This window comes from Bos indicus x Bos taurus, chromosome 23 (genome assembly GCF_003369695.1).
Source record: "Bos indicus x Bos taurus breed Angus x Brahman F1 hybrid chromosome 23, Bos_hybrid_MaternalHap_v2.0, whole genome shotgun sequence".
Classification (NCBI taxonomy): domain Eukaryota; kingdom Metazoa; phylum Chordata; class Mammalia; order Artiodactyla; family Bovidae; genus Bos; species Bos indicus x Bos taurus.
In genome coordinates, this window is record NC_040098.1 from 51,214,049 (window position 1) to 51,237,271 (window position 23,223).

At 58.4% G+C, this 23,223-nt stretch overlaps 1 protein-coding gene across 2 annotated transcripts; it reads left to right on the plus strand.

The window, feature by feature from the left end:
* Nucleotides 1–2,753: 2,753 nt before the first annotated feature.
* PXDC1 (PX domain containing 1) lies at nucleotides 2,754–22,182 on the plus strand. Of its 2 annotated transcripts, XM_027524516.1 has the most exons (6): nucleotides 2,754–2,838; nucleotides 2,994–3,132; nucleotides 16,764–16,855; nucleotides 17,221–17,338; nucleotides 21,049–21,160; nucleotides 21,335–22,182. In XM_027524516.1, the coding sequence occupies exons 1-6, from the start codon at nucleotides 2,833–2,835 to the stop codon at nucleotides 21,450–21,452; spliced, it is 585 nt and encodes a 194-aa protein (XP_027380317.1). In that variant the 5' UTR covers nucleotides 2,754–2,832; the 3' UTR covers nucleotides 21,453–22,182. The 2 variants fall into 2 exon arrangements, with proteins under 2 accessions (XP_027380317.1, XP_027380316.1); XM_027524515.1 differs by lacking the exons at nucleotides 2,754–2,838; nucleotides 2,994–3,132 and adding an exon at nucleotides 4,202–5,029.
* The last annotated feature ends 1,041 nt before the right edge of the window (nucleotides 22,183–23,223 follow it).

Sequence of the window (23,223 nt, forward strand, 5' to 3'; positions counted from 1 at the left end):
ATGGACTGCAGCCCACCAGGCTCCTCCGTCCATGGGATTTTCCAGGCAAGAGTGCTGGAGTGGGGTGCCATCGCCTTCTCCGACAAAAATAATGATGTCCCCATAACTAGCTTACCCAGCTCACCGCAAGCACAGGCAGTGATGTAAGCAGCGCCCTAGCTCCCGTTTTGCACAGGGTCGAGGTGGGAGGGGTGACTAACAGCGGAACCAGCGGGGCTGGGGTCCTTCTGGGGCCGGGAGGGCCTCCCCGACCCCGTTTCACTTCCTGGCTGGAGCCCCCAGCTCCCCACCGTGCTGTCTGATGCAGGCCAGGAGGGACACGGAAGGTGGCCTGGAGTGACCACCAGCCTTTGCTCTTTCTTTTCTTAACTGCCAGGGTTTGGGAAAGGATAGAGCTTAACAAAATAATCTAAATGCAAACAAAACCGCCACCGAAGAAAAATAAACAGAGAAACGATCATCCCCTCAAGGGTGAAGGCCTTGAATTTCATGCAGTCTTTTACTCCCATTTTTCCCTCTTAAGAATCAGATTAAAGTGTCTGGTTTCCCAAGTGCTTGCCTACAACCCGGGCTCCTCAGACACACCTGTGCAATTCTAGCTGCCTTGGCAGCCCAGCAGGTGACCCAGAGAGCTGCTCTTTGTTCCTGCTTCACGTGTATTATGTAGCCCCGGGCGCCCAGCCACCCAATCAGCCTGATTCACAACCTGAAACCACCCCACCTCCTCTGTGCCTGTTCCTGACATTTATATAACACGGGTCCTCGGAGGTCTGACAGCACACTTTCTGCCCTTTACCACCCAGCTGGCCTCACAGACGTGGGCTTCTTACATTTTCGTGTTCGATTCTTGGGCTTCCTTGGTGGCTCAGAAGGTAAAGAATCCACCTGCAGTGCGGGAGACCTGGGTTCAATCCCTGGGTTGGGAAGATCCCCTGGAGAAGGGAACGGCTACCCACTCCAGTATTCTGGCCTGGAGAATTCCACGGACTGTATAGTTCGTGGGGTTGCAAAGAGTTGGACACAACAGAGGGACTTTCACTTGATACCTGGAAAGGCAAATCCAGACCGAGGGCTCAGGTGAGCCATGAGATGACACACTGGACTTGGCGGCTGGGCTGGACCAGCGCTTGACTCTGGACAGTGGGATGAGGTCCAAGTGAGGTTTTCTTCTCGGGCTTTTTCTGTTATCTCACTAGGACCTAATCCCACTTCTCGGAGTCAAGCGCTGGGTGCACTCCGGCTGTTTATTAGGTTGGCCAAAAAATTGGTCGTGACTGTTGATAGCACCATGCTGTACCCATCAGCCATTTCCACCTATAGTTTTTCCATTGACATGGTTTCCAGAGCTTCCCCTGGTGGCTTAGCAGTAAAGAATCTGCCTCCCAGTGCAGGAGAGGCAGGTTCGATCCCTGAGTCAGGAAGATCCCTGGAGGAGGCTATGGCAACCCACTCCAGTATTCTTTCCTGGAGAATCCCATGGAGAAGAGCCTGGGGGTGGGGTGGGAGCTACAGTCCATGGGGTCGCAGAGTCAGACACAACTAAGAGGCTAAACAGCAAACCACAGGTCCTACTTTTAGGACCAGTGCCTTTTCTGTGGCTGCATAGTGTTCTACCACACGCATCTACCACCGTATGTGGCAGAAGGTCTTCATTCCACTTTCTCACCACCACAAACACTGCACATTTCCCTTGGTGCTCATGTGGGAACGTTTCTCTGGATCGACTCTAAAAGAGGAACTGTTGGGTCACGAGCGCTGCACTGTCTTCAGTTTTAACAACTGCCAAGCTGCCTTCCAAAGAGCCCTTTCCAAATGGGCTACCCCAAATCAGTACTCAAGGAGGGCACATGTTTCTCCATAACCTGGCAAAAACTCCCGTTCTTGTCAGACTTTCCCAAGTTTCCAAATTAAACATGACTCTCTTATCTTTCTACAAATATGGCATGCACAGGTTTATTCACCTCATTAATTTTTGAGGATGTTTATAAGATTAAAAGCTGATTCAAGGACCATTTGTGGAAATGGATTTGTAGAGTCAGATTATATTAAAATAAGATTGCAAGGCTAGATAGAAAAATGGTCAGTGTCTTATAGAGCAGTACATTATAACCTTTGACGTTAACTTTACTTTGGGACAAAAATTATTTGCATCTCTTCTGTGCACAAATCTACAGCTTGGTATGCCTTTCATTAAAAGTAAATAGCAGCACCCAACACCAGTACATTTGACTAGAAAAGGAAGTAATCCTTGGGCTTGAAAAAGACTCTTTGATAGGACATTGAAAGGATCACTGTTTTTCTGGTCTCATTTTCAGATTTTGGATAATTTTTCTTAATAGATTTTTAAAAATCTGTATCAAAACAATGGATTAAAAAGTGGCAGCTCACTGTTTTACTCAGAATTTCTGTAATGATTAGTAAGTTCTGGGCAGTTGCTATTTTTACTCTCTAGCTCCAGGTCTCTTTAAACAAACATCCCTGACAGGAAAACGCTTCCTTCTGTTTAGTGACCAGGGTGCCTGGCACAGCTGAAGGGCTGCCTCACGAAGTTAGGTCTCCTAGGCAACAGGGAAACCAAGACCGGATTGCTCCCAGGAAGATTTGGCTGGATGCATAAAAGCTCCTGGGCTTCCCTGGTGGCTCAGAGGGTAAAGAATCTGCCCGCAATGCGGGAGACCCAGGTTCGATGCCTGGGTCTGGAAGATCGCCTGGAGAAAAAAATGACACCCGACTCCAGTACTCTTGGCTACAGAAGTCGCAAAGAGTCGGATGTGACTGATTGACTTGACTTCCTAGACTTGACTTCCTAAAAGCTCCTGCGCATCTGGAGAGATGCTGGTGGGAGAGATGCCCACGGCAGAGGGGGAAGGGGCACAGAGGCGGGAGGCCTCAGTGGGGCTTTGCCGGGGCGGGGGTGCGGGGTGCGGGGTGGGGGGGGAGCGGCGGGGGGAGCGGCCCCGCCCCCCACCTCCACTCTCTGGTTTCTCTTGCAGACCCCGCGGTCAGCCCATCAGTCACCAGGATTCAGCAGTCAGCCCCTCAGTCACCAGCACGGACAGGTTGCTGCCACTTTGGGGAGTCGCCAGCCTGTGGAAAACACCTTTTCTTCCCAGCTCACAAGGCAAACGGGAGGTAAAGATAAACTTGGATGAAAACTTGGATGAAAACTTGGATGAAAACTTGGATGAAAACTTGGACGAAAGCTGACGATCTGATATGGGCGAATCACTGGAGCCGGCTGAGCAAAACTTGGAGATGGTGATTGTGTGTGAGGGTGTGTTGGGGGTGTGTTGGGGGTGTGTTGGAGGTGTGAGGGACACACCCCTCGGACAAGTTGCTTCACGTGACCGGCAACCGGCCCTCGGTGCCCACCGTTTCTGCCGAGCTTCTTTAGACTTTCTAGAAGTGCAAAGCGCTGAAGGGCCTCGCCCTGGGTCTGACCACCCCGCCTCGGGCGACGTGAGGTCGCCCAAGACACTGCAATTGAGTTCCAAAGCCTGAACTAACTTCCGAGTCTTGAACTCTGGCTTGAAGTTACCTCCCAGTGAGGACCATCATGCGGAGCCGGCGGCTGCGACCCCAGGTTCTCCCCCGGGCAGCTGCCCCGGGGCCACTCCCGAAAGCCCTGGGCTCAGCACGCGCCCAGCGCAGGCGGGGACGCTCTTCCCCGGGGCCCTCTCCCACCGCCGGCCCGGCCTGCTTCTGAGCAGCGGGTTCCCTCTCCTTCCGGGGGTGGGGGCCCTGGGGAGCCGGCGCGGGCCCGCCGCGTCGTCTGTCCCCTGCTGCGTCCGGGCAGTGGCGCGACTGGAATGCGCGGGGGACGCGGGGCGGGCGGCTCCGGCCTCGGGCCCGGCCCGGGGTGGACGTGCGGGCGGCGGGAACCCGCCAGACAGTCCCGGCGCCGGGGCCCCGGAGCGGTGCGCCCCGCCGCGCGTAAGTTCAGCTTCCACTCCCGCAGGTCGGGTGGGGCACGTAGCCCCCCGACCCGAGAGTTTCCCAAGATCGAGAAACGAGACGAGAACAGTCGCCACCCGGGGCCGGCTCAGTCTCTTCCGGGCCTGGCCGGCGGCTGGCGGCCCGGGGAGGGGGTTGGCGGGCGGGCGGGGCGCGGAGGCGGGGCCGGCGCTCGGGTTTCCGCTCCGCCCCGCGGCCTGGGGACCCGCGGCCCCAGCGGCGCGGGCTCTGGAGGCGGCGCGGGGCGCGGCGGCCAGGCCACCCCTCCGCCCGGAGGCGGGGACGGCGGAGGCGCCCTCGGCCTCGACGTCGGGACCGCGCCGCCCGCGATGGGAAGCGCCTTATAAGCCTGTGGCCGCGCCACCCCGGAGAGCGCGCGGACCCCGGCCCCGGGCCCCTACCGAGCCGGTCTCCGGACAGGTTAAGGGAGGACCTCGGCCCGTCCCCGGCCTCGGGCGAACCCGGAGAAACCGGGAGAAACCCCGGATCGCTCCAACTCTGGACAGACCTCGGACGAACCCCAGCCTGGGATAGATCCCGGCTGCAATCGGCTCCCGGCCCCGGACGGACCCCACGCGGACCCCGGCCGCTGGCGGACCCCGGACAAATCCCAGATCGCTCCGATTCTGGACAGACCTCGGACGGACCCCGGCCCCGGATAGACTCCGGCCGCGGGTGGACCCCGGACAGACCTTGGCCCGGAATAGATCCCGGCTGCAGACAACTCCCGGCCCCGGACGGACCCCGCGCGGACCCCGGCCGCGGGTGGACCCCGGCCCGGGCGGGCGCGCCCCTGCCGGCTGGGGATGCGCGGGCGGCATGGCCTCGGCGGTGTTTGAGGGCACGTCGCTCGTGAACATGTTTGTGCGCGGCTGCTGGGTGAACGGAATCCGCCGGCTCGTTGTCAGCCGGCGCGGCGACGAGGAGGAGTTCTTCGAGATCCGCACCGAGTGGTCGGACCGCAGCGTGCTCTACCTGCACCGCAGCCTGGCCGACCTGGGCCGCCTGTGGCAGCGCCTCCGCGACGCCTTCCCGGAGGACCGGCCGGAGCTGGTGCGCGCGCCGCTGCGCCAAGGTGGGCGTGGGCCCGGCCTGGAGGACTGGGTGGCTGAGGGTGTCAGGGGGCTCGGGGACCGAGGGCCTCGAGGTCTGGGAGGCAGGAGTGGGCTCGTGTAAAGTGCGAGAGGGGGCCTGCAGGGGCGCTTGTTAAGCCGGGATGGCAAGCGCTGGCGGGCGGGCGGGAGTCTGCGTGCGGGCCGAGGCAGGCGGGACGGGCGAGCCACCGGCCAGCCCCTGCGACCGCGGCCGGAGGGGCTGCGGGAGCCTTGGGGAAGAGTCAAGGACAGCGTCCCGCGGGGGGCGCGCCCTGTCTGGCGGCACCCCCCAACCCCGCGGGGCCGCTCCTCCTGTCCCTGGTGGCCGGGTGGCCGACAGCCTGAGTGCGAGGTGCCACGCGGCCTCTGTCCCTCCCCGGGAGGGGCCGCTGGGGTGGGTCCGCCTTGGGTTTGATGAACCGAGCCGCCTCCTCCAGGCCTTGTGACTTTCCTGGCTCTCGGGGACTGGGTGGCTTCCCATTTCGTCTCCGCGGCCCACGGTCTGGCCCTGGAGGCCGTGGAGAGGAGGCTGGAGGAGAGGGAGCCGAGGCTGAAGTTGAGGCTGGAGGGCTGGAGGGCTGGGCCTCCTCCCCACCCCACACGCAGGACCACCTGCCCCGCTGAGAAGGCGGGTGCTGTCCTCTGAACGCAGCCCAGGGACACCTTCAGGGGCGTCTCCCTGAGTTCTTGGGATACTCTCCACCCCCCTGGTGACAGCCCCGCCCCGAGTGTGAATTATCTGGGTAATTAGCTCATTCTCATGACACATCTTCTGGCAGACGCCTCACTTGGCAAGTCTCCCAACGCTGGCAAGTTTGCTGGCCCTGCCGCTGGAGTCTCAGGCTGATGGCTACTCTGGAGGGGAGTTCAATGCCATCCCAAGCATGGCAGCAGTTTACCTTGACTCGCTGTATGGGGGGTGTGTGTGTATTACTGTATTTTCAATGTATCAATTGGATGCCCAAATCAGGAAAGCTTAGATGAAGGACCAGCTTTATTCAATGCCTTTCATCTTCTCTGGAATGGGGAGGGCCATAAGCAAACCGGTGCCCCGAGAGCTAGCACAGAGGCTGCCTTTCCCTCCTCCCCTCATCCCCTCCCGGGCCTCCAGGTCTCACTGTCAGAGGACCCCACTCAGCGGTGTTCCGGGCTGGCTCCTCCCCTTAATGCAGGACTCCGCGCCCACTTTCCCTGTGTGGGTTGGCACGCGTGCCCCCTGTCTGGCAGTAGTAAGCCCTCCAGGGATGTGGCTCCTGTTGCCACCCTCAGTGGCTTCTGACGAGGGTCACAGGGGTTGGGGAGGAGGGCGCAGCTTCAGTTGTCTTGGGACCTGGTGAGGAAACGGAGCAGAAGGTGGGTGAGTGTGAGGTGTGAGTGTGAGTGTGAGTGTGACCCGCCATACACACACCCCCGCTGTGCACACACACACCCACATTGTGCAGAAGGTGGGTGACTGTGAGGCACATGACCCGCTGTGCACACCCACACCCCCATGCATACATGCACCCCCCCATCGTGCACACATATACACACCCATTGTGCACACATACACCTACCTTGCACACATACATCCCCATCATGCACACCCACACCCGCCGTGCACACGCACACCCCATTGTGCACACACACCCGCCGTGCACACACTCCAATCATGTACACACACATCTGCCCCTACAGTGCACACCCACACCTGCCTTGCACACGCACACTCCCATTATGCACACACACACCTGCCTTGCACACACAGGCCCCCATTGTGCACAGGCAGGCTCCCATCATGCACACACACGCCTGCCGTGCACACGCACATCCGCTGTGCGCATGCACGCTCCCAGCTCTATCTCTGTGTGCAGGCTGCACTGGGTCAGTCCTGAGTTTCTGAAGTGTCAGCACAGAGAGTGCCTCTGCTGAGTGGGCACCTTCAGGGAGACAGGAAGAGTGTGGTCACCAGGGAGAAACCAAGACCCAGAAGGGATCGCATAGCTGCGTTTAAGCGTCTGAAGGGGAAAGCCACAAAGACCTGGGTATTACATGCGATGGGGTGCGGGGCAGTTAGAAGAGGACCAGGGTTGGGTGTGCATGCTCTCTAACGGCCGTGATGGACTGTGGGAACCATCATCCCAGCTAGAGTCCTGACAGTCGAGACCAGCGGGGAGACCGCCATCTGACTGGGGGGCCTCCTGCGAGGCCAGCTCCGCGCCTCTGGGGCCGAGGAGGGGCGACCTCACCATCTGTCTGGGTCTCGGTTCTCTGCTTGGAGGCACGCCGCTGCCCCCAGCACCACCTGAGCATGTGATACACCCACAGGAAGGCCTTTTCCTTCCTTCAATCCTTGTAAGTCCAGGGAAGTTGTTTGCTAAATAAAATACATCTCCATAAGGTCAAAGAAGAGTTCACTTTATTTCCAGGCAGATTCATTGTTTGCATAAAAAGATGGCCTGGAGGTCCAAACCATACACGCAAAAGGCATCCAGAAGCGGTGTTGGTTGAGCTGGCAAGTGTTCTCAGTGTAATTCCCCATCAGAGGCCCTCAGTTTAAATTTATTGCATATTTCTGGGCTGGGTTAGATTGGCCCTCTTGTCTTTTTCAAAAGTTCTGTGAGCAAGTCTGGCTTTCAGAGCGCGTCCTGGCCGCTGGTGGCTGTTGTCAGCGGAAGACTGGGCACCTCCAGGGCACGGGGCAGCCCTGGCCCCGACCTGCCTCTGAGATCCCGCGTGCACTCAGGATGCGGAGCCCTCTGTCCTGGTCCCTGGGGAGCTGCGGTGGGAGCATGTTCTGTGCAGCGCGTTTACTGTCCCTGCATTCTGCATGCACCGGTGCTGCCTTAGCCGTCTGTCCGTGGAATGTGTGCGTTTCCGGTGAGGTATTAAACCCCTGTGTGCAGTGGCGGCTCGGGGCTCACCGGCCCACCTCCCTGGCCTTCCGTCTGGGCGAGGCAGCGCTCGGGACTTGTCCTGCTTCCTCTGTCCTTTTCCTTGGCATCTTGACCTTATGCTCCCCTGCGTCCGGATCTGATGCCTGCGTCCTTGTTTCCTTGTCCCCCTGCCAGGGGAGGGAGGCGGCTGCTTCCTGTGCATATTATCTCTGGGTGACCGAGGCATCCCTCTGCTTTTTTCCACACTCTGACACAGGTGGGCCAAGTCTCCAACTGAAATCTCCTCTGCGTAATACATTGGTTCAGGGCTTCCTGACCAGATGCGGCAAGGCCACTTGCCTGTTACATCGCTCACGTCTGGAAAGGTTTACGCTTTAAAAGACAATCATGCAGAATTTCCCAATGACTCCTTGGAGTTTGGGGACTATTTGATCATTTTTTTTTTTTTTTTTACTAGCACCCATTTCAGGCCCTATACAGTCATCTCCACAGCAAGAGATTCTATTTCCAAAGTGGTCAGGTGATCTTTGGTTCCTGAATACTGTAATACCAACACTTTGGCTTTGTGTTCACTCCGCAAGTATCTCCCTGCCGCCTCCCCTGTGCTGGGCAGCTTCTTGGTGCTGAGGACGCAGCAGAGAACAAAACAGACAAACCCCTGCCCTCATGATTCTGTGTCTTGGTTTGAAGAATCTGATAATGATCAAGATAAGTTAAAAATATGGTAGATGGTTGTACATGTTCAGAAGAAAGGAATTCAAGGAGGGAAGGAGAGGAGCTGTAACTTGTTGGGGCAGGTGAAGTGTTCACTTTCAGATGGGCCGGTGGGGGGAGGGGGCAGAAAGGGACGTGAGTGCCTGGGATGGGGCTGCCAGCGCATGTGCAAAGGCCCTGAGGCGGGCATGAGCCCCAGTGTCTGAGTAGTGAGAGGGCTGTTGTGGCTGGAGGGCAGGTGCCGGGTAGGGGTGGGGGGGAGAGTGGGCAGATTGCGCTCAGTGAGAGGCTCTTGCTGGAGATGGAGAGCGGGGAGCGCAGGGACTGGATGGATGGGCAGCCTGGCTGCCATGCTGAGAAGGCTGGAGGAGGACCAGGGAAGGCGCCAGGGATGATATGTGTGTGGGTTTTAGTCGCTCAGTCATGACCTGGTCTTTGCGACCCCATGGACTGTAGCCCACCAGGCTCCTCTGTCCATGGGGATTCTCTAGACAGGAATACTAGAATAGGTTGCCATTCCCTTCTCCAGGGGATCTTCCTGACCCATGGACTGAGCCCGGGTCTCCTGCATTGCAGACAGATTCTTTCTTTACCCTTTGAGCCACGAGGGAAGCCCAGGGAAGCTGTGGGAAGTGCTCAGAAACAGCTGGTCTGGGAGGGAGAGCCTGGGGTTTACTGAGAGGCCAGACGTGCCTGTGGGAGCGTCAGGGGAGGCAGAATACCGACGGGAGGAGCTGATAGAGGGCCCGGCTTTGAACGCGGAGTTTTCAGCGTTTCTCCAAATGAGGCCCCTCCTTGAGAGCTTGCGTGTGTGCTGGGGTGACGTCTGTTCACCCTTGCCCCTGGGGACCTGGATCTGCCTATGTCCTCACAGACCCTCTGTCAGACGTGGGGTGGAGGGAAGGTGTCCGGCACCTACCAGCTGGGCCCGGACGCCCCTGCCCACCGACAGCTCCAGGGACAGCGCTCACTCCCAGGCCCTGCTCTCAGGCGGACGGGGCACGGAGCTCCGTGCTTTCCCCAGGGAAGATCGCTGTCTGATTTGGGGGCCAACTGCAGGACCCCGAGTTCACTTTCTTGGTGAAAGTGGCTGAAGACACAGCAGCAGCTGCAGGGCTCCAGGCCTTGGAGCAGCGGCGTGAAGGTCACCTTCTCCCGCCCGGAGGGTGCCGCACTGGGGCTGGGGTCCTGTCCTGCCCGCACCTGGCGTGGCCCCCAGCCTGGCTTCCCTGCAGGGGGTCCCCCTCTTTCAAGGAGGGGGCCATTTTCCCTTCTCTGGGCATTTTGGGTAATCTCTCTGCTTCACAGACCTATTTTTGAACCTCTTCCATATATAGGGCCCCTGGCTTGAGCTGTGGGGCTCTGCCGTCCCCCAGGTCCCGAGGCGGCCACACCCGCCTCCTGGGAGCCGCTGTCCCGCCCTTCCTAATGCTGGGTTTCCTTTCCGAACCCGCTCCGGCTGTCACTCTGAGCCCCCTGTCCAGGCTCCGGACACTCCGCCCCTGTCGGTGGCACGTGGCCTGTGGTCTCAGCTCGCTGTGGGTCCAGGTGAACCGGGCCAGTTCCCGGTTGGGGAAGGAGCAGTCAGAAGCTCACGGCCGTCGCTGGCTCTGGAGCTTCTTGGCTGTGACCCCTTCCCACCAGATGTCCACAGGGAGGCCTGGCCCTGCCTCTCAGCACCGGGCCCTGCTGGTAGCACCCGGCTGCCCTGGGGCTGGCCCCCGGGATGCGGTCCTCTTCTCTTTGTAAAATAGCGTGGGCCTGCTGTGACTCCGCTGTGTGTTTTTATCCATGCTTTCCCGAGAGGCAGAAGGTGCCTGTGGTTGGGGGCCTTCAAAGCCAGGGAAGGTGGGTGTGTGGTGACGGCAGAACCCAGAACACCCAGGCTGGGTGTGCCCGCTCTGTGGGGCTCCGCCTGGAGCTGCAGGAGGGGCTGTGGGAGCGATGCGGGAGCGACCGTGAGCGAGCACTCAGCGTTGCCAGGGCTTGGTATCATCGTCCCACTAAAATCATTCTCATGGGTGCTTTTGTTCATGTTTACTTCCCTGGGTGACTGGAGGCTTCCATCAGCCCTTCTGGTCACCAGGGCTGAAAAGAGGCTCCCGGGAAGTCCCCTGCTGCGCCCGCCTGGGGACGCCTCCCTGTGGTCATGTCGGTCTCGTGCCCGTCGTCCTGGCCAGCCCGGGGACAGGGTCTTGTCATCCGGTGCCCATCACCTGATGCAGCCCAGGGCTTCCTGTTTGAGGGCCTGGGGCGGGTGCTGTTTATTCCTTAAATTCCTTCCGAGTTTTAAGGCAAACTAAGGCTCAGCGAGTGGCTCCTTAGGCATGCTGAGTCTGAAGTTGAGTAAGGAATTCTGCTCGTGGTTGGAGGAGAAGGAGGCGGCCTGGGGAAGGAGGGCTTGGTGCGAGGGGAGCGCCTCACAGGCGTGGGAAGAAGCCAAGCAGTCTTCCCTCAACCAGCTCCCGGGTCTCCAGACGCGTTGCCTCGTGTCTGCCCTCTGTCTCCGCTGCCTGCTCTCCCTGCCCTTCTTCGTCCTTGGGAGGATCGGGGGAGAAATTCCCGGCCCCCAGTGTCACCGTGAGCGTCACTGGGCCAGGGAGGCCAACAGTGGGAAGGACTGAGCCTCGTGTGCAGCAGGGGGAGCCCAGGGCAGAGACCGGAGCCCCAGCGCTGAGGTGGGAGGCCGCAGTCCACCTGGGGAGAGCGGGCTGCGGTCTGGACCCTGAGTGTAACGAAGAAGAATCACCTGGGTTAGCTCTCGAGCTCACTGAGTGAGTCCCCGCCGCTTTTACCCTGACTGTCTATACAGACAACACATATTTAGGAAGTTATCATGGAGGGTTTTCCTGGAAAATTTAAAACGCTTTGTTTCCAAAATTTGATTACACTGTGCCCTGGTGGCTCAGTGGTAAAGAATCTGCCTGCCAATGCAGGAGATGCAGACTCGATCCCTGGGTTGGAAAAAACCCCCTGGAGAAGGAAATGGCAACCTACTTCGGTATTCTTGGCTGGAAAATCCCATAGTCAGAGGAGCCTGGCAGACTACAGTCCATGGGGTCGCAAAAGAGTCAGACACGACACAGGGACTAAACAGCAACGGCAGCTTTTAAAGCATGTTTATCTCTTGTGCAGACAAGGTGACTCTGCATTCCTCACCTTGTCCAGCCGTCTGCTTCTCTGGACAGTGAAGGGTGGACTTTTGAAATGCAACGTCTTACTTGATTTGGTCAGAGAGTTCACGTCACAGAAGATTTCCCCGGGGCTCTGTCATGGGTCTCCAGTCGAGAGACTTGCATTCTCTGGGTGACGGACTCGCCTTCCCAACTGACCCGAGAAGGATCTGTGTTCACACCCAGAACTTAAGGGGCCCCAGGCGCTCAGCTGGATTCCGCCCCGAGCCCATCCCTGGAGGCTGGCATGGTCACCGGGGCCTCCGCCAGGGAAGTGGGGTGTGGGGCCCGGTGTCGGCGGCGAGAACGGTGGTCCGTGTCTGCTCAGAGCCTGATCTTTGTGCTTGTACCAGCGCGCTCAGTTTGGGTTCCGAGAACGAGTTGGTGTTCGTGTTCGTATAAAGACCTACCCTGGAACTCACAGAAGCTCATGTCGTGGTCTTGCTTCTCAAGACTGCGGCAGTTTGGACAGAAAGGGCCCCCTGGCTGCTCTAGCCTGAATTTTAACCCCGGAAAAGGATGTGAAATCAACATACTGAAATTTACGTACAGTCGTGTTATCAGTCTTTGGGTTTCAAATTGTTAACTGTTTTGGGCGACGTCTGGATAAACTTCTCACATCAGAAGCTGTGTAGAGTGAACTTTTAAAATTGACGTTGTATTAGTGACTGTGCTTTATCAGAAACGAGACCGTTTTCCAGGACGGTGAAATGTTCCGAGCCAGTTTCCTGCGCCGACGACGTGGATGCGGCGGGTCCTCGCGGGCTGCTGGAGCCCTCTGCTGGCTGGCCCTGGAATGACAACAGCCCATAATCAAGAGGCCTTGGAGTTTCTCTGCCCAACCTTGCAAATTCAAAACCACCGAACCCTCCTGCAGTTTTTAGAACCGCGATCTCAGACAGTAAAACTGGGTCAGACAAGATTGCCACAGGTTTTGCTTCATCAACAATATTTGGAATACAAAAGCTAACGTTCCTAGACAATCCCAAAGTATTGTACTTCAGCACATTTTTTAAAATAAAATTTAAAATCCTTACTGTAAACAAGTGACATTTGGAAGAGCGGTACCAGTCAGTAAAAGCCAAAGCTGTCGATCACAGAGGAGGAACGCAGCAGGTAGAGCAGGAAGCCCCCACCTGCGTGTGCTTGGTCTGGGGTCTCAATGCGCCATCTGTCCTGGGCGACGATGCGGTCTCCAGGTACCCGTTGTGTTCCCTGCCATCTCCCCACCCCACCCCCCACCCCTCACCCCCACCCACCCCCACCTCCCCATCCCCCACCTCCCCATCCCCCACCACCCCATCCCCCACCTCCCCATCCCCCACCACCCCATCCCCTACCCCTCACCCCCACCCACCCCTCACCCCCACCCACCCCCACCTCCCCACCCCCCCACCTCCCCATCCCCCACCACCCCATCCCCCACCTCCCCATCCCCCACCTCCCCATCCCCCACTTCCCCATCCCCCACCTCCCCATCCCCCACCACCCCATCCCCTACCCCTCACCCCCACCCACCCCCACCTCCCCACCCCCTACCCCTCACTGCCACCCACCCCTCACCTCCCCACCCCACCCCCACTTTACAAATAACCAAAGGACAGTGATTTCCAGGCCCAGAAGAAGAGGGAAATGTGGGCCCTGGAGTGTGGAGAGGGCCCGGCCCTTGGAGGCCACGTGGCTGGTGGTGACCCCTCCCTGCTCTGATGTGAGGTTGGGACAGGGGCTCTGCAGCAGCAGGGGGCAGCCTCTCAGAGGCACCCAGCGGAATCTATTGCCACAGCACCCCCCCCCCCGCCCTGGGAAGAGGCCAGAGTCCTGGTCATTCACATGGACAGGTTCCCTCGGAGGAAGGAGGGCTTGCCTCAGGAACGCTGGTCCCAGCCGGCTTGGTGGTCTCTGGGACGCTGGTCCCAGCCGGCTTGGTGGTCTCTGGGCGTCTGTTTTGGGGAAACAAAAGTGCCCCAGTGAAAAGCCAGAGCGTCACACCATCGCCTGTCCCTCTGCTCTTGCTGGAGGGATTCTGGCAGCTTCTTTCCTGTTGAAATGTCTTCAGCCCCTCTTGTCTTGAAGTGTTTTGTTTCCTAGGAGCACCATTTGGCTTCCCCTCTGGGGCTTCCCAGGTGGCGCTAGTGGTAAAGAACCCGTCTGCCAATGCAGGACGTGTAAGAGACACGAGGTCAGTCCCTGGGTCGGGAAGATCCCCTGGAGGAGGGCATGGCAACCCACCCCATTGTTCTTGCCTGGAGAGTCCCATGGACGGAGGAGCCTGGTGGGCTACAGTCCACGGGGTCACAGAGAGTCGGACACGACTGGGCTGAGCACACGTGTGCAGACACAGACGTCACTGCTGCAGCCTGGCCATCATGTGCTTTCTCCACTTGTGGCGGGGTGGTTTCCGTGTCTGTGAGACAGCTTACAGGAGTGGCTCCAAATGTTACCTGTGGCTCTTGAGAAGAAACTAAAGCTGCTCGACCATGCTTACTGACTGTCATCATCATGTAGTTTCCTTTGGCTGTTCTTTTCCCCTGCTTGTCCTCACTTCTCTGATTAAACTTATCCATTGGCTAAAGTTTTTCCACAGACAGAATTCAGGCTGAGGACACGGGGTGGGGCAAGAACTACCGGGTCCCACTCAGAATGAGGGCACGGGGTCACAGGGCACGAGCTGGGCAGGGTCCCCAGGGTCTGTGCCCCGAGCTGGAACGCGATGTGTTACTGGAAGTCTGATGAAGCACCTGTTGCCTTTCTCTGCTTCCTTCTGGAAGCAGGTCAGCAGGAAGGTGAAGCTACGGGGCACCCAGTAAGTCTGGATGCCAGATAAACAGCGAATAACCTTCAGTGCGTCTGCCCACACGCCTGCGTTAGCCGCTGTGTCGGAAGTGCACGTCGCCCTGGGCGTCCTGTGCTCTGCGTCCTGATGCTGGAGCCCTGCAGGAAGGTCAGCGGAGAACAGAGTGTGTTCACCGACTCAGGGGTACCCTTGGTGGTTATGAACCCAGCGGCGGGCTTTATGTCCTGGAAGTGGGCATGAATGTGCTGTGTGCGTTGGCCATGCACAAGGCTGATCTTCCTGTATCGTCCTTACAGAACATAAAAACACGAGGACCTGAGTGACTTAACGGCGGTATTCTAGGTGTCATAAAAGCTGAGATGTGATGCTTTTCTTGTCTAAGAACAAAGAAGCACCTCATGGGGATGATTTATACAACTGTCCTCTCTAAAAACAACTTTTCAGAGGATTTTTGCAGTATCCCTCTTTCCCTCCGTAGACTTGCCTGCAGCGGGAGAAGGATGGCAGAGCTGTGTGGAGTGTGTGTGTGTGTGTGTGTGTGTGTGTCTGGAGTGTGTGTGTGTGTGAGTGTGTGTGTGTGTGTGGAGTGTGTGTGTGGTGTATGTGTGGAGTGTTTGTGTGTTTGTGAAGTGTGCGGTATTTTGTGTGTGTGTGTGTATGTGTGTGGACTTCTAAACAAGCACCGGGCCTGGGAGGATGTGTCCTGAGACCCTGAGACTCTGCCCCGGGCATAGCTTCTTCCCTTCCTGCTGCCCCCAGCCTGCTGGGCGGCGGTGGGTCGGGCAGCCTGGGAGAGAGGGGTGGCTCAGCCCCGTCTGTCTGCCAACGGCTGAGGCCGCCACGCGGTAGGTGGCACGGGGTGTGTGGACCAGAGTCTGGGGTCTGCTGCCAGCTGCCTGGGCCCACGTGGCCGAGAGCACTGGTCAGGACCAGACAGGCCACTGATGAGCAAACCCCGGGTCAGCAGGTGAAGGGGCACTGGCCTGTCTCCAGGAAGTTCAGGGACCAGCTCCTGACCTTGGCTGGACGTCCTCGACTCCGGCTGATGCGAGGGGCCTCTGAGTCAGGCAGTTTAGGAAGTTAATTTTATCTCAATGTGGACTTAGTGAGTTGCCTGCAAAATGAACAACCATTCTCCTATCAAACAAAACCGGGACTTCTGAAAACTGAGATTCAGTGACTGAAAGTAATTCTGGGATGCCAGCCTCTGTGGTTTGGGTCCCGGGTCACGTGACATGTCCTGGGAATCCGAGTTGCTGCTTCCCTGGGAAGCTGATGTGAAGGGCTGGTCCTGGGAAGGTCGGTGCTCTGCACGGCTCACGGGGAAACGGAAATGCACCCCAACTCTATGCTGTTCAGTTCAGTGGCTCAGTCGTGTCCGACTCTTTGCGAGCCCGTGGACTACAGCACTCCAGGCCTCCCTGTCCATCACCAACTCCCGGAGCGTACTCAAACTCATGTCGATCGAGTCGGTGATGCCATCCGGCCATCTCATGCTCTGTTGTCCCCTTCTCCTCCCGCCTGTTGGCTCTAGTATTTTAAAGACTAAGCACTGCGATTTCTAGTAGCCAGTCAAGACGTCTGGTAACTGGAATGAGGGGTAGAAGCTCAGATCCCTGGAAGATGCCATGAGTCATGCCCATGCTGGTTTTTTCTGTGTAAAGATCTGGTTTTTCCCTTCTAAACCCCAGATCTAAATGACTTCTCTAGCATGGGCTCCATTTCCAAGGGCCCTGTGGTCACCTTGGCTGTGTCACGGGGCAAGGGGGAGGCAGCTTCCCTGGCTGCAGCCACCACACTGTGGGGGCCAGGGTCTGGCCCTGCCCACCGTGCAGGGTGTAGATGGAGCTGGCCTGACTGTCCCACTCAGAGAGGCCTTCGGTGGTCTCTGTGGATTTCAGACGGCCCCTCTTCAGCACATACCTTCATCACTCTTTGGGTCGTTGAAACCTGATCTGGGGCTGAGGACCAGGCTCTCAGGGCAGGACTGAGCCCACGTGAGGCTGAGTGCCCTTCCCAGAGGGCCCTGAATGCCCTTCTGTGGAGGGCGACCCCAGGGTGGTGTCCCTGCTGTGGGCTGCCCGTTGGTCTGTATTTCATTTGGGAGCCCCCGTCCTGGTCTGCTTCTCTGATGGAGGCGTTTCTGCTTCGACCCCAGGACTGATCGCCATAAAGGACGCCCATGACATCGAGACCAGGCTTAACGAGGTGGAGAAGCTTCTCAAGGCCATCATCAGCATGCCTCGCAAGGTGGGGGTGCGGGCCGAGGGGGCAGGGCGCTGGGTGGGCAGGTGGGGTGGCGGGCATCCTCCTGGAGGCGTGGAGGACAGGGCGGGGCCAGGAGCCGAGGACAGGGTGCGTCCTTGGGCTCTGGGAGCTCCAGTGTTCTCTCCCCCCGGGAAGAAGCGGAAGCAAGGGGCTCACAGTTTACTGGAAAGTGAGGGGGACGTGTGTGAAGCGCCAGCGCAGTCCTGGCCTGCGTTGTTCCCGTGGTCACCATCCTGCCTGCCCTGGGCCCCGAGCCCCCCGAGCCCCTGATCGGGGCGCGGGGACGTGGCCCATGCCATCCCGCCAGCAGGAGGAACGTGTGTAGGAAGGAAAATGTTTCTTCCCAGTACTCCAGGTCAGAAGTTGTGCTCACCTTCTTCGAAAGGTCGCCCCTGGATCAGGTGTTAAAGAATGACAACGTGCATAAAATTCAGTGCGGCTTTCAGAGTCCGGTGAAGATCTCAGGTGAGAGTGCAGGGAAGGCGCCGGGTGGGTGTGGGTGCGGCGCTGCCGTGCGCGGCCGAGGGGCCCGGAAACCTTCCCAGCCCTGTCCACGAGCTGGGCACGCCTGCCCCCCTGGGGGCCCGGAAGGCAGAAGCAGAGGGCGGGGCTGCTTCCAGATCTCGTGAAGCGGTGTGCTTCTCCCTGCTGGCCCGCTGCCTGCTTCCAAAGGTGTGTAAATCAGAACTTACTTTAAAAAAAGAAACAGTCTGTGAGGAAAGCATTAGTGAGGCGTCTTGAAGCGAATGGCTGGAATCCATCACCAAGCGCAAAAGCATGAGTTCGGCTCGCACAGCGTTGCCTTTGCTCTGGGCTCTAGGGCGGGGGGGACAGAGAGGGACACTCGGCGTGCGGCTCCTCAGCGTGCACCTTGGGCCGCGCCTTCTGGCAAAAGTCAGCAGCGGGAGGAGACGGGCAGCTGTCCTACAGGTCTCAGGGGAGTGAGGGCGGAGCCAGGGCTCAGCCCGCTGGCAGCTTCCTCTGATCCGGCTGCAAGTGCCATCACAGCACTAGACTCTTTCCTCGGTGCTGCAGGCGAGGCTCCGAGGAGCATTTTGTAGGGAGAGGTCTGTCCCGGGAGCCCAGGGACTTGTCTGGGCTGAGCGAGGTCGTGTGGGACCACCCCCTGGGGGGACGGGGAGGGTGCTCCCACCGGAGGTAAGATGTACCTTCGTCGTTCACCGAGTGAGGAAATGAATGTATCCAGATGAGAAGAGGGCCAGTTCAGGAGTCCTTTCCACGGCACGATTTCTTACGGCAGCGCCGCCAGCCCCTGAGGTCCCGGCCGCTGAGAGCCGCCCTGCTCCCCAGCCTCGGCCATGTTCGGGGTGTGCACAGACTCAGGGGTCCCCAGGCACGGAGTCTGCAGCAGCCGGGCTCCCCCCCGGGGACGTGTTGTCAGTACCCACGTGGGCCACCCTGTATCTGACTTCCTGGCTCGTTGATTTGTTGATTTCCTGTGGTCCTGGGCAGGTTGGGATGTGGCCCCTCTGGGTCTCCTGTCACTGCAGAGCCACCCTCGAAACAGGCCCTCAGCCTCCTCCCCGCCGGGCCTGTCTCCTCTCTCCCACAGGCCCGCTCGTGCACACCCACTCTGGTCGTGCTAAATTCCCTCGTCCTGAAAGGGCCCTGGCCCTGTCTCACCACCCTTCCTCCCAGACGTCTCTGACGTGGCCTCTCTGGAGGCGATGCAGCCTGGGGGGCAGCCCTGCCTTGACTCTCTCACCCTCCAGGTTGACAGGCTGGGGGCCAGGCCTCCACGAGGTGGCGCTAGGTGCTCGTGGCATAAGGACCAGCCGCCTCCCAGGGCCTTGGTTCTGGCAAGTGCTCTGGGCTCTTTGGCGAGGCTTTGGGTCAGTGGAACCGGAAACATTCTTCACACCATGTTAATCTAAAAGCTTGTTACCAACTCTAAGAAAGCTGTGCAGCTTAAAAGGAAGCATACACCTTTGAATTTATATCAGCCACAAAACCCAGAGGATTCAGGTTTGGGAAGCCTGGAAATATAATTTTTTATTACTACTAAGTCACTTCAGTCATGTCCGACTCTGTGTAACCCCATAGATGGCAGCCCACCAGGCTTCCCCGTCCATGGGATTTTCAAGGCAAGAGTACTGGAGTGGGGTGCCATTGCCGTCTCCGAACTTTTTATTAGCCAGGCATTTGTACACTCTCAGCCTTAATTTTCACCAGCGTTTGTTAGATTCTTTATAAAAACTCTCTCATTTAACACCCCCCCCGCACAGTGCCACTCAGGATAGACACTGTTATTCCCATTTTACAGGCTGCTTCTGCTGCTGCTAAGTCGCTTCAGTCGTGTCTGACTCTGTGTGACCCCATAGACGGCAGCCCACCAGGCTCCCCCGTCCCTGGGATTCTCCAGGCAAGAACACTGGAGTGGGTTGCCATTTCCTTCTCCAATGCACGAAAGTGAAAAGTGAAAGTCAAGTCACTCAGTCGTGTCCAACTCTTAGCAACCCCATGGACTGCAGCCCACCAGACTCCTCCATCCATGGGATTTTCCAGGCAAGAGTACTGGAATGGGTTGCCGTTGCCTTCTCCGATTTTACAGGCTAAGAAACAGCAAAGAGTAACCTCCTTCACAGGCTTAAGTGGTAGAACTGGAGTTTCCTGGAGGCCCAGCTGGCTTCTCTTCACCGACAATTAAGGAATGATTTGCAGCAAATGTGTTTTGGGGTCTGGCTCCATCTTCTAGATTCCACGTCCGAGAACTGCAAGTCTCACACTTAATAAAGACTAGGAGCTTCCTGTATGAGGTGACTCTATTTGCAGCAGTCATGTTTGTTTTCACTTGTAGGGTCCCTCCCCGCCCAGTTCCCCTGGAGAGGGAAGGAGAGAGGATTTGGGGTTGTCAGCTGGTGTGCTGAGGTCGCTGAGGTTTTACATGCTTCCTGGGGCAGATTTGAGTCAGTTAATAAAAGCAGAAAAGAAGGTGGTCCTGGGGGCTCCCCTGTGGTCCAGTGGTTAAGATCCACACTCCCAAGGCAGGGGGGCTGGGGTCAATCTCTGGTCAGGGAACTAAGATTCCACGTGCTGCACGATGCGGCCCCCAAAATTGTTTTTTAATTAAAAAAAAAGTGGCTCTGTGCTGTCCCACGTTTCGAGCTGTGAGGTTGAGGGTCTTTCTCCCGCTGTCAGGGCTCGTCCCCTGCGGGCCTCTCTGCCCACTCGGGCGCTTGTCGGCCTCCTCTTTGCACCGGGTGGTGCCGTTGACCCTGGTGGGTCCAAGCACCGACTTCTTGCTGGTTTTCGGCTCCTGACTCACGAGCCGTCTCACGGTGGGCTGTGGGTGGGCTCCACCGGGAGGGGCGGTCGGGGACAAGCCACTTGCTGGTGCCGCTCACGGGGGGCAGGTCCAACAGCCCACCTGGAAGGGCCAGTGAGACGTGCACTACCCCTTCTCCAGAATGTCGGAGGAAACCTCAGCCGTTACTCGGCAAACCTGATTGATGAACAGTCATTTTGTCCTGGGAGCGGGAGGAGGAGTCTAGTTTTCTGCCTTCTGTTTTGCGTAGTTCCCCTAAGTGTCTTCCTACGGAGAGAAGCTGAGAAAACTGAGATCCAAGTACCTAAATGCCTATAAAGATTACAAGCAGACACGAAATTACAGCCTCACTTGTTTAAAAAGAGCAAATCTGTCCATGGGGATAAAATAATCTAAATGGTGATTACGGTATAAGAAATAAAAGGAAACAGTGCCCCAGACAACCAGGGCATCAGACGCCCGCTGAGATGGCAGCACGGGGCGTCCTGTGGCCTGACCGGGGCAGAGAACGCTGCTGTGAGCTGTCCGCATGCGTCAGGGCCTGCGTGGAAGACGGTGGTCCCTTGGGAAAGCAGCAGGAATCTGGAGTGTTTTTAAGCACGTTTTTAAAGTGAGGTAGGTGGAAGGCCTGAGCATGGGACTTGCTGACCAGGGTTGGTGGCTGTGGGCTAGCCAGCGTTCAGGCAGCTGCCACCCTGGTACTGCCCCCCAACCCCACCCCCCGGTGCCTATTCTTGGGGTCTGTGGTATGCTGAGGGAAGGGCAGGGCATGCAGTCCAGGAAGTGTCAGCCGGAGGACGTGAACGAGAAGAAATGCGTGACCCCAAATGTCAGAACTTCAAACCCTGACCCCCTTGTGAATTACCTCCCCCGTTGCTCTCGTTTTCAGAAATCATGAGGTCCAATGGATTCTGCTTAGCAAATACGGAAACGATCGTTATTGACCACAGTATTCCTAACGGCAAAGACCAGCACGGGGCCGTGGACCCCGCGGAGCACCTGTAAGTGGGCTGATTGTCTCTGGCAGGGCCCAGCTGGGTTCGCGGGTTCTGCCCCGTCTGTGCTCACGGGCTGGGAGCCTGCACTCCACGGGCAGCCCTTCCCCTCCTGGGGGCTGGCTCGGGCGGCCGGGGGTCAGGCGCCCGCCCAGCCTCACCGCCTGCCTCCCCGCGCAGGTTTGAGGGCGGGGGCGAGCTCCCCGCCGAGCTGGAGGACGGGGACGACCCGGCGGCCTACGTCACCAACCTGTCTTACTATCACCTGGTACCCTTCGAGACGGACATTCTGGACTGAGCCCCCCGGGCGCCTCCCCCCGCCGCCCGGGACCTGCCCCCTCGAGCCTGGACGGGCCACAAGTGCCTGCGAGACGGCCCGGGCCAGGACTGGACACCCGGCCTCCCCCGGGAGGGCACCCGGCCACCCTCCCCCACGTGCCCCCCTGGACCAGCGCACAGGACGTTTCAAGTGAGACCTTGCTGGGTCCCCGGGTTCTGGACGACACGGGGGGTGGTTCTGTCACCCAGGTCTCTCGGGACCAGGATGTGCGGCTTCCAGTCCTGCCTCCTACCTTCTTCCCAGAAGCTGTGGGCTTCGTGTCAGCCCAGTTGTGTTGGCAGAAGGTTGGTCGTGAGTGGGGTATCGGCTGCGGGCACAGGGGACCTGCTGACCGGTGCCCGCATGGGGGACAAAGAGAGGATGGAGCCCACCTGGCCTCTTGCGAGGGGTGAGGACGCTGGGGCCCCGGGCGGCCGGGGGCCATTCCCCTGCCCGTCACCAAGCTCGCGATGATGCAGCCACTGCGTCAGCCTGAGAAGACGGGAGCCGGGAGGTCACCAAGGGCCCTGGCGGGTCCCCCGCTGCCCTCAGGGAGGGTCTGGGTTCTACGTGTTCATCTCCTCACAGAGTCTACTAATGACCAGAATTTGCTCATGTAAATAATAGTAAATTATTGAGAATCCTAATTCTTTTACACAATCTGTTTTTTAATCTATTTTCATGAAATAAAACACATTGCTCTCCTCTGGTCTGTTTACCATGTGGCTCTTGTCCCTGCCCCGGGGCCAGGAGACCCCGTACACCACCCGGCGGGCGGCCCGCCCTAGCACTCGCTGTCCTTTAGGAAGTGTGTTCTCGCCCTGGGGAGTGATCTGTGCAAAAAGAAGTGAAAGTCGCTCAGTCGTGTCCAACTCTTTGTGACCCCATGGACTACCAAGTCCGTGGAATTCACCAGGCCAGAATGCTGGAGTGGGCAGCCTTTCCCTCCTCCAGGGGATATTCCCAACTCAGGGATCAAACCCGGGTCTCCCACATTGCAGGCAGATTCTCTACCAGCTGAGCTACCAGGGAAGCCCAAGAATCCTGGAGTGGGTAGCCGATCCCTTCTCCAGCGGATCTAAACTGGAAAGGAAACAGGCAGTGTGTGCTTTTGACTTTGGGTCTCCCCTTCCTGCAAGCTCCCCACTGGCGGCCCCGGGAAGCCCCTCCTGTGAGCCGGCGGGCAGCAGATGGCCTTCCCGTGGCCTCCACACCTCCCTGGCCTCCAGTCCGCTTCCTAATAGGCAGTCAGGTGGCCGACAGGGTCAACAGTTGCCTTCCTCTCTTGGGGGTCAAATTCAGTTCTGAATGGAGGGGGCCTCCTCCTGGCAGGGTTAGAATCAATCACGCTCAGCCAATCAGCGTCCAAGTTCCAATCGCTGGTGCCTGGGTATCTTCCTCGTTATCCACGTTCCATGGGGGGCTTCTCCCCAGCTGTGGGGTCACAGTGGCGGCAGCTCCCTTTTCTCCTCAGCTCATGGGGACCGTGTCACCCCTCAGGGCCAGCTCGGCTTCCCAGGCCCGCCACAGCTTTCACACAGAGCGCTCCACCGTTTTCTGGTCAGCGTGCACCGAGGCCTCTAAGGTAAGGGTCAGATTTTTGCATGTTTTCCTATAAAATACATCAGAGCGTTCTCTGACTTCCTTTTTTTTTCCTGGAAAACACGATCTTCCAGGCCCATTTGTGGCGTGCCCACATTTGGAAGGAGCAGGCGTACACATCGGTATTTTCAAGCGCGGCAGTAAACGG

What these genes read in the sequence shown, in the direction of transcription:
- PXDC1 (XM_027524515.1), top strand. Translation starts at nt 4,774, where the DNA reads ATGGCCTCGGCGGTGTTTGAGGGCACGTCGCTCGTGAACATGTTTGTG. An exon ending in GAGTCCGGTGAAGATCTCAG is followed by an intron (nt 17,339 to 21,048) that starts GTGAGAGTGCAG and finishes TCTCGTTTTCAG; the next exon opens with AAATCATGAGGTCCAATGGA. An exon ending in GTGGACCCCGCGGAGCACCT is followed by an intron (nt 21,161 to 21,334) that starts GTAAGTGGGCTG and finishes CTCCCCGCGCAG; the next exon opens with GTTTGAGGGCGGGGGCGAGC.